This window comes from Lycium barbarum, chromosome 3 (genome assembly GCF_019175385.1).
Source record: "Lycium barbarum isolate Lr01 chromosome 3, ASM1917538v2, whole genome shotgun sequence".
NCBI lineage: Eukaryota > Viridiplantae > Streptophyta > Magnoliopsida > Solanales > Solanaceae > Lycium > Lycium barbarum.
Window position 1 is genome coordinate 116,761,376 of NC_083339.1, and position 10,369 is coordinate 116,771,744.

Below are 10,369 nucleotides of genomic sequence, written 5' to 3' on the forward strand. Positions count from 1 at the left end.
AGATTTCATGCTGCCCCCGCTAATGCAGAATAATCTAACAAGCCCAACAATTTTAGAAGCAAATTGCGTTTTAGTGTTGTCATTGAACAACATATTGCACTCCTTTAATCCCCAATATATGTGATACAAATTCGTTTTCAGTCTATCACAAAAGATAATACATTTTATATTAAGAAATATTATAATTTTAAAATTCTTATGTTACTCTTAATGAAATAAGTTATAAACAACATATATGTCTAAAGCTAGTATTAGACACAAATTTAAATTTTATTTATTTAATTTTTTAAATTTCGTATCCAATGAAATAGTATCAAGTAAGTTAGGATGAATTGAGTAATAAACTCACTTCATTACAATGATAAAGGTGCTATGCAGCTAGTGACATGCATGTTAAAACATGATAGCTACTTGACTTGTACCTTCTACCTATTTGATACTTTAATCTGCTTTGTGATTTGACAACTTCTGTTCATTTCAATGAGCAAAATTAAATTCTATTTACCATTATTATATTAAAAATATCAAATATGAATGTCACTGTAATTACTCTCACTCACCTGACTTTGTACATCCAATGGTAAAATTACAACAGGAGTAAGTTTCAAAATAGGGTGTTAACCACTATAGGATGGGACCATAAAAAATAATCACATATAAAAAACATCTTAAACACAGCCACCCTTCATTTCTGCTTTTTTGTTATTCTTTTGTGGGGTTTTTAAAAAGACCTTTTGGGTTAAATTTAGTGTTGGAACCTTGGACATGATTAATTAACAACTTTGTCAGTTACACTGACTACTTAACATCATTCCAGATTCTCAGTTTCTTTGCCCTTCTATGCGTGTTACCCACGTCCTTTGAGGCGCGCGGGTTTCATGTGTCCCTATCCGGCCCCATCTCCAAAGCATTTGAAAGTTCAGCAAATAAGCCGGACATCCACCTTAACATCTAACCGTACATAATTTCTAGGATCAAATTAAAAGGCCTTAATCAGAAGATCGATGGCTGATAATGAAAGTGCACATACAGAATACCACCAAACACAAGGAATTTGAAATTAAATACTCCCTCCGGTACAAAATAAGTGTGTACTTAACTTTTTTCACACTGTTTAAAAAAATATATATTTTGACTAAGCTGGTAATCGCTCTTTCAAAATAAGTGATGTTTTATCTTTTCATTTTGTATCAAAATAAATAATGTTTTACATAATCAAGAAAGAATTTATTTTTTTCTTCTAAAATTACCCTTTGTTTTAATAAATGGCTTTACACTATTAAAGTACTACTAGTTCTTTTTCCGAGGCAATTTTAGTAAGGGTATGAGAGTGATCTAAGTAGCTGTTTGGCCATAAAAATTATTCACTTTTTTTCAATTTTTTTATTTTTAGGCGTTTGGCCATAAATATTCGGCATGCAACTCCGGAGTTATATTCCGGAATACCAAAAATAAGAATTTTTTTTTAAATTTTTTTTTCACTTTTTTACACTATATTTCACCAAAAACTATAATTTCAAAAATTAGGGTCAAACACAACTTCAACTCCAACTTCAAAAATTTCAAAAAAAGTGAATTTATTTTTGATATTTATGGCCAAACAACACCTAAGAATGAGTAAAATTTTAAAGCTGTATTTAAGTTAAAAACATTACTTATTTTCAAACAGAAACCCTTACTTATTTATTGCCTTACGCAATTAAGGTTGAATATGAAAAAATAAAATAATTTTTTTCTTAATAAAAAGTGGACACTTATTTTTTACAAAAATAAAAAGGATATAGGAGGGAGTAAGGCATACAAAAGACCACAAAACCAGAGGACTGAATAGCCGGTTGATTCAAAACTACCCAACTTATAATCATGACAAGAATCAATCAAATAGCTTAATACGAAGCTACCCCCTCTCTCTCTATCTCTCTCTCTCTCTCTCTCTATAAGGAAACTACCTTTTCCCCTGTAATGCAGAGTTTTGATAAAGATCCAAACTTTCTGCAATCGTAGTTTTGAGGTTTCTTTTAACAGATCGAAAAAGATGTCATCAGGTTTTTCCGGTGATTTCTATAGTGCCAATACTGGAAGATCTACCATGATGCCTATGAATAACAACAACTCCTTAAGGCCTCAGGCTCAAGTACAACTTCCTTATTCTTCACAACTATCTGGAATTTTACCCGACCCGGTTACTCAGATCGTTCATCAAGGGAGACCCAATTTGATTGGTAAACGATCTCTTGCTGAGTTTCAACAACAACAACAACAATTTCAATACCTACAACAACAGCAGCACCAACAACAACAAAATCAGCAACAACTACAATTTCTACAACAACAACAACAGCAGCAGCAGCAACAGGGGCTTGGGTTTTATCTACGTAACGTAAAACCAAGAAGTTACCAGCAGTCTTCTCTTATCTCCCCTGTAGATTTTTCTGTTGCTGCTGCTGCTGCTTCCTCAATTTCTTCGAATTCAAATGCTTCCACGCGCCACCCTCTTCAACTCAGGTCACAGTCAGGGTTTTTAACTCCTAATATCCAGAATTATTCCTCTGGGGTTTCTGTTTCATCGCTAAATCCGGTTCAAAACAGAGCAACCATGGGAGTACAAGAATTGTTGTCACAGGAATCAGAGAAAAAGATGATGAATTGTCTTCAAGAACTCGAAAAACAGCTCTTAGACGACGACAACGACGACGAAGGGGATACAGTTTCAGTTGTTACAAACAACGAGTGGTCGGAGACGATACAGAATCTTATAACCCCTTCTCAGAACCAAAATCAGAAACTTGCTTCACTATCACCATCCTCATCAACTTCTTCATGTGCTTCTTCAACAGAATCTCCACCATTAACTTGTCCCAAACAATCCATAATAGAAGCTGCTACAGCAATATCCGAAGGAAAAAACGATGTTGCAGTGGAGATCCTCACGCGCCTCTCACAGGTTGCAAACGTTAGAGGCTCATCCGACCAAAGGCTAACAGCATACATGGTTGCAGCTTTACGGTCGCGCGTGAACCCCAAGGATTACCCCCCGCCAGTGATGGAGTTGCACAGCAGAGAACACACGGATACAACACAGAATCTGTACGAGGTATCTCCATGTTTTAAGCTAGGTTTCATGGCAGCAAATCTAGCAATTCTTGAAACTGTAGCAGACCACAACAAGCTTCACGTCATTGATTTTGACATCGGCCAAGGTGGACAATACTTGCATTTGCTGCATGCACTTGCTGCAAAGAAATCAGATAAACCAACAATCCTAAAGATCACAGCTTTCACTGAACATATAAGCGGAGTTGACAGAATCAATTCTATCGGAATAAAGCTGAAATCTACAGCGAACACAGTTGGTGTTTGCTTGTATTTCAACGTAATGGCGTGTACGGTTACTGATTTAGCCAGGGAAAAACTTGGGGTTGAGCCAAACGAGGCATTAGCAGTGAATTTCGCATTCAAATTATACAGATTACCCGACGAGAGTGTAACAACAGATAATCTAAGAGACGAGCTTCTCAGGCGCGTGAAGGGTTTATCTCCAAACATTGTAACGGTGGTAGAGCAAGAAATGAACGGCAACACTGCCCCGTTTCTGGCGCGTGTGAACGAAGCGTGTGGGCATTACGGCGCGTTATTCGACTCGCTAGACGCGACTGTGTCAAGGGATAATACTGAACGAGTCAGGATAGAGGAAGGACTGAGTCGCAAAATGGCTAACTCGGTAGCGTGCGAAGGGAGGGACCGCGTTGAAAGATGCGAAGTGTTTGGCAAGTGGCGGGCCCGAATGAGCATGGCTGGGTTCGGGCCGAGGCCCGTTGGTGAACTCGTTGCAAACTCACTGCGTGCCAAGCTTAACTCGGGGACACGTGGCAACCCAGGCTTCACTGTGAATGAACAAAGTGGTGGTATCTGTTTTGGTTGGATGGGACGAACACTCACCGTCGCATCTGCTTGGCGTTAACTTTGTCGTTATTCACATTTAAAGTGTTTCTCTTCTCTAATTAGTATAATTAGCTTATTAATATTAATCTTCAATGTGATTTGCTGTATTAAGGGGTTTTTAAATTTTGGTTATTGTTATTATCAATTCATGGAAATTCAGAAGAAGAAGTAATGGATGATGTCCCGCATTCGAAAAAAGGCATGAATATTAATATTTAGATTCCTTTTTGTAAATATTGTGTTAGTGCATGTATCGCTGTGGAAGCATTTTTATTTTTTCTGTGTTTGGCAGAATGCAGACTTTGTGTTTGTGTAAACGAATGGCTTTAGATCTTGAAAACTTTGGGTCCACCAGTTAGATTATTTTCTAGAGTCATATGGTTAGTTGGGTGAAGTACGTGTATTAATGAATTTGGTTCTATGGTGCATCTTGCATTTCTTTATTCTTCTTCTTTTTAATTTTTTTCCTTACGTGTTGTTGGTGTTGGTGTTACTTTTAACTAATTGAGCATCTAAGGAGGTTCACGTGTAAGCATTGTTTATCAGATTGGCCAGTTGCCACCGAACATTTTGCCAAAGGGGTTTGTTTCTCATTCACGCATGTATAATTATTGGGTGCCAATATACCAAATTAACAATTAAGCAAGCCAGTTTCATGTGAACTAGTCTTGCTTCATCTTTCTCCATAAGATTGCACCTAATTTTTGTAATCACCCTACTTAGGACGGATTACTATTAAAGTAAAATTAAGGGAAAGGTATTATGATCAATAACTAACTGCTTGAATATTTTCAGGATTTAATTTATACATGATTAGAATAACAAAAATGCAATAATTTTGTTGTATTTTACCATATTATAGCAGGTTATGCTTTTTATTTTACGAGTTACTAATCTCACTTATTATGAACGATTATATGTTGCACTATTAGTATAGGTAAGTTCATGTTGTGCCGTTCATGTTTTTGTCGTCGACATCCCACGAGATATGTTCAACTAATTACGAGGCGTCGTAGCGAGATGGATGACACCACTCCATCCTTAATCAAATACTTCATGTTCAAACCTTGAAAAATAAAAGAACCTTGATAAGGAACATTTCCTCTTTTATTAGGCTTTACATGGCTCTAATTTGAATTAGTTAAGGCCTAAATTAGGTAGTTGAGAAACCAAAAGAAGTTAAAAGCAAGCAAGAAAAGATCCATGTTCTGTTACCACCTTAACAGTTGAGCTCATGAAATGTGTGTATGCTTTGTTTAAGTATTATTATTATGTGCTGGTATAGTTTATATGGAATTTGAGTTCATTATTTTTGTTTATTTTAGTGATCTAGAGAAATCTAGGGTATGGTAGCTTGAAGGGTGAAGGCAAGTTGATCTGCAAGAAAAGAAAAGCATGGACTAATGGAATCCACGACGCAAAGCAAAAAAATTTTGTGGTGAAAATATCAATTGAAGGAGGGAAATTAAGGACACCACAGAGAAGAGTTAAGGTTAAGCTCAGATAGACATAACACACTATGAGTGGGACCAGACCCCATTAGGTTTTGTATTAAACAAAATATTCACGGCATTGCTCTGTCAAAATGGTTTCCTACTTACAAATAATTGAAAACTTCCGACCAACACTGCCAAATCCTAATTCCTTTACCTCATTTTGGAATAAAATATTTAGTCCTTTTTTTTTTTTTTTTTAAAGTACTGTTTATATATGGTAATTTTTTGTTTCTAATATTCCATATACTTTCTCCAATCCATACTAAGTGATTGTTAGCCTTTCAATTTTGATACAAAATAAATATATTTTTTTTAATTTCTAAAAAGTCTTTCAATACTTCTTAATCAATGTTGAGAAGAGATAAAGGGTAATTTAAGTAAATAACCTCTTAATTATATTATTCAGTAATTTTCTTAATGGATTCGTCAAAATCCTTAAAAATCACTTATTGTGGACCAGAGGGAGCTACGTGTTTAACATAACAAGATTTAATGAATATTGTGGACATTATACACATTTTTTATTTAAAACATAAGATTTAAAGACAAACTTACTTACTAAAATTTTGTATTCAATCAAACTAAAATGCATAAAATGAAGCGGAGAAAATAGTATTTATGTACCTAGCATGAGATTAGGTTTTTCATCAGCTTAGAGGTATATGGGTAAATCGGGCCTTATAGAACAGCTCGAGGGAAAGGTCTAAGATAAAGCAATGAAGGGACCAATATGACCTCATTGAGGAATAGACTTGATCAGCATAATTCAAGATATCTGAAACTACAATCTTTATTTCCCTTGTATTAGATTCAGAATTTAAACTTAAAACAACTTCAACCAATATGAAATCAAAAATTCTAATAATAGAACTATTAAAAGAACAAAAAAAAGTAGGGAGTTTCAAATTTGTGACACCAAAAACAATTTTTAAATTATTTTTGTCACTGCATTAACAAACTTCTCTTATATCAAGGAATTTAAGAATTTACATATACGCATTTGACATTTGTTTTCATCATATTCACATAGTTAATTTTTTGATGAAGAACCCCCCTATTTACATGTGGCTCTGACACCGGATCTAATTTTAAGGGGTCATTTGATAGAGTATTTAAAAATAGTATTGAATATGGTGTATTAGTAATGCTGAGATCAGTTATGTTGGATTATTTCTTATTCACTATTTGGTTTGGTGTATTAAAGGCATATCTGTCTTTACCCATGCTTATTCATGTATTCATAACCCTCCTAATACTGTGGTTTGTTATGTATAAGAATAGTACTGGTGTATAACTAATACATGTGTTAGTTAACGTAGGTTGAAAAACACTATCAAACAAGGGATTAACATACCAAAGCTAATATATGTATTATTTTCTCTAATACATCCTACTAAACGACCCCTTAGTTTTTTTTAAGTATTGGATACATTATACTTTTGAAATTATAATTTTAAAATATATATTTAATTGAAATTATACTTGTTTGGCATTGAAACTAGCGAATATGGCAGCATACGTCCCTGTTTCTGCATTTTACGCAACTAATAAAGATGTATAATTCCCTTTCAGATATCATAAACTGTCACATTAAGCCTGCTGACAATGCACCTATCGCTATGGTTCTAAAAACAATTTGAGAATTGAAACATCATACGATTAATAATTACAATGATATGCAATGTTAATTTCCTTTCAAATGAAACACAATGAACACTAGCAGCACTATCTCTTTTTTTCACTTAGCTTGAAAGTGTCAAGTATGGGCAAGCAAGAATTGGAGACAAGAGTACAATTTGCAGGCCATAAAGCAAAAAACTTTAGCCTACTACAGTTGCAAGCAATTGGTAATTTGACAAAAAGTAAGTTTCCAGGATTTATAGAGGAGGTCCCCCACTTGATTAATTCCAATATTCCCCACCCACCCATGGTGGATAATAGTGATATCATCAGCAGTTCAGCACAGAGACTATATACTATACTAAATAATAAAATCATAAATGCATATAAGTATTTCTCATAGATTTGGGATGAGGATAAAAAGTGTAGAAACTCAAGTACAAATTGGAAACGAGAAATAAATGATATCCGTGCAATGAATTTATGAGGTTCACAGACAACTCAGCAGACTAGAGCATTATGGAAGAATACACGGTTACTGTAATAATGTCTGTTAGAAAGGGAAATAATATGAAACATAACTGGCTTTTAAGATGAAATTCAATGATCCAATTCTCTTTTATAGAAAATCAGTTTTTGCCAGGAGGAAAGAGATTAATTTTTGCATGGTTGAGACTCACCTTAGGAATATAATGGTTGATTTTATAGATGGTGGCTTACTTTTTGTTTTATTGTATTAAAATTATTCAGTAATTTTTTGTAATATTAAAATGAGGTAGCTTTGCTCAAATGTCATTTAAAGTCGCTAAATTATTTTATGTACAAAAATTCATCCAACTTTGCCTGAGAATTAGAACGAGTCACTAAACAATTTTTTTTTTTGTAATGAAAAAGTTATTTAGCTTTAATTACTTAAGTATCATATAAAATATTTCTTTATTTTCTGCTAATGATTTTCTATGATACTTAGACAAAGTTGAATTACGTTTTAGTTATAAAAATAATTTGGTATATTTCGTAAAAGTTGAGTAATTTTTTGTTATAAAAACAGTTTGGTAACTTTAATTGCAATAAACCGAGAACTGAGTACTGATCATCTGTGTAATCAATTCTCAATATAATTGGCAAAGTAAATTACGTACCTTAAAATTGTTTCAAACTTTGACTAAATTAAGTACTCCCTCCGTCTCAAATTATTTGTCGTCCTTATTAAAATTAGTTGTCTCAAAATATTTATCGTTTTATTTAACCAAGACAAAATTAAGTAACTTTTTCCCAATTTACCTTATATTAATTAGCAACATTTAAGAGGTTCTCACCATTAATGGAGTAGAAACTAATTGAAGAGAGATATGTTAAGAGGGTAAAATAGTACAAATGCTACCCCTATAAATGCTTTCTTAAGGGGCGTGCAAATGAAAAATGCAACAAATATTTTGAGACGGAGGGAGTATGTTAAACACACTGCATAGATAAGTTGTTTGACGCAAACTTGCAAACGAGATTAATTTCAGATCCTTTTTTCCGTCGTAATTATACCTTTTATGCTTGATAATTTAAATTCGCGTCGTGTAGGATCAATCAAAGAGGAAACATTCCCTAATAAAATTTTTTGCAGTCATGTGGTTCAAAGCGGAACTCTAATTAAGGGTGAATAGATTGTATTCATCCCATCATAACCCTCGACTTGAACCTTGCAACCGGGAAAAAAACATGTTTTTAGAATAACAAAGTGTAGTCCACTTTTAGGGGATCAAAAAGTTAAGGTCTCATAAAGATTAGTTTCCCATCTCCCTTTTCCAAAACTTCTTTTAAAAAATCTAAGTTTGTTGATTCTCCTGAGTTATTTATGATTAACCTATGTTCTGTAGCTGATCAAATAGACGTCTGAACATTAACTTGTCTTAGTAAACAGCTTTTGAAATTCAAACCTACCTTCCGCTCAATATCAAAAACAAAAAAACAGATATCGAAACAATAGGACGAACAGTTTACGTTGAAAGCCTTGCCTTTTAAAAGTTGAAACTTCTATCTGGGCCCATGCTGAGATAGACCAATTGGGCTTTAAGCCCACCATGGCTACATCATCCAAAGAAAGAACTTTTCATCGAATATGGAAAGATATATCTCATTTAGTGGCTTACCAATGAGATTTCAGATTAGTTGGACCAATGACTTTCAAATACTGAATGATTAAATTAGAAAGAAAAAATCAGTTTCTATTTTTTTTATAATTTTAATTCTCATCCAAAATATTGGGGAAGATATATTACTGCAAGACATATAATGTCTTCTTTTTTTTAATTATTATTTTGGTTTCTTACTTGATGTACATTACCCGCTTTGGGGCTCGGATAATCTGAATTTGTTCGAGAAAATCCCATTTCGGGAGGTAAAGCGTTCTCTATCAAAGACGGGCTTTAGTCCTAACGCTCGAACCCAAAACTTCTAGCTAATGATTGGGGGTTAGTTTCCATCTCACCACAACCTTTAGGGGTCGTTTAGTAGCTGGTTAGAACTATGCAAGTATTAGTAATACATGAATTAGTTATGAGAGAATCTATATATTATTTTATGCACATATTAGTTATGGAGGCTTTAGTCATTAATGTATTAGCTATCCACCTTTTGCCCTGCATAAAATAATACATAGATTCTCTCAAAATTTATATATGTATTAGTTATATGGGTTTCTAAATTGCAAACCAAACATCGTATTAATTTTATACATGAACAACTCACCTCATAACTAGCTACCAAATACAACATTACTTATGCAGGTGAATAACTTACTCCTAACAGCTACCAAACGTCAGCAGTAAAGTATTTTAGATATTTATTAAGAATCCCATAAGATTTTCTATTTAGTGTGAATTATTTCATGACATGAATTGACAGCCCACTATTTATAATGTCTTAACATTTGTTGGGAAGGGAAAGCAAAGGAAAATAAATGTTCTCTTTATGAAAGTTAATGACGAGTTCGTATAAACCGTTACAGGAATAGTGGAATTTGCATTAAAGAAACCTGATATGAATGCACCACATTTTCCCTATATTTATTGACACCTGTTTTTGCTCAGAGGAAATAGGATGGCAATAAGACATATATTTGCATAGTTGAGAACTTTGACACTCATGAGTAGGGGTGTACAAAGTAAATCGACAAACTGCACCAAATCGATAAATCGAGTCAAACCGAGAAAAAAATCCGACTAGTGGTTTGGTTTGACTTGGTTTGGTGTTGAAAAAAAAACCCGATCATAATTGGTTTGGTTTTGTTTGGTTTTAACTAAAAAAAGTCAAACCGA

The 10,369-nt window shown here is 33.7% G+C and overlaps 1 protein-coding gene across 1 annotated transcript; it reads left to right on the top strand.

The window, feature by feature from the left end:
* The first annotated feature begins 1,810 nt into the window (after window positions 1–1,810).
* Window positions 1,811–4,176, top strand: LOC132631956 (scarecrow-like protein 8). The gene has a single exon (XM_060347717.1). It carries the CDS (start codon window positions 2,036–2,038, stop codon window positions 3,959–3,961), a length of 1,926 nt encoding a protein of 641 aa, XP_060203700.1. The 5' UTR covers window positions 1,811–2,035; the 3' UTR covers window positions 3,962–4,176.
* Window positions 4,177–10,369: the final 6,193 nt, after the last annotated feature.

Excerpts from the sequence above, each read along its gene's own strand:
- LOC132631956 (XM_060347717.1), top strand. The coding sequence starts at position 2,036 with ATGTCATCAGGTTTTTCCGGTGATTTCTATAGTGCCAATACTGGAAGA.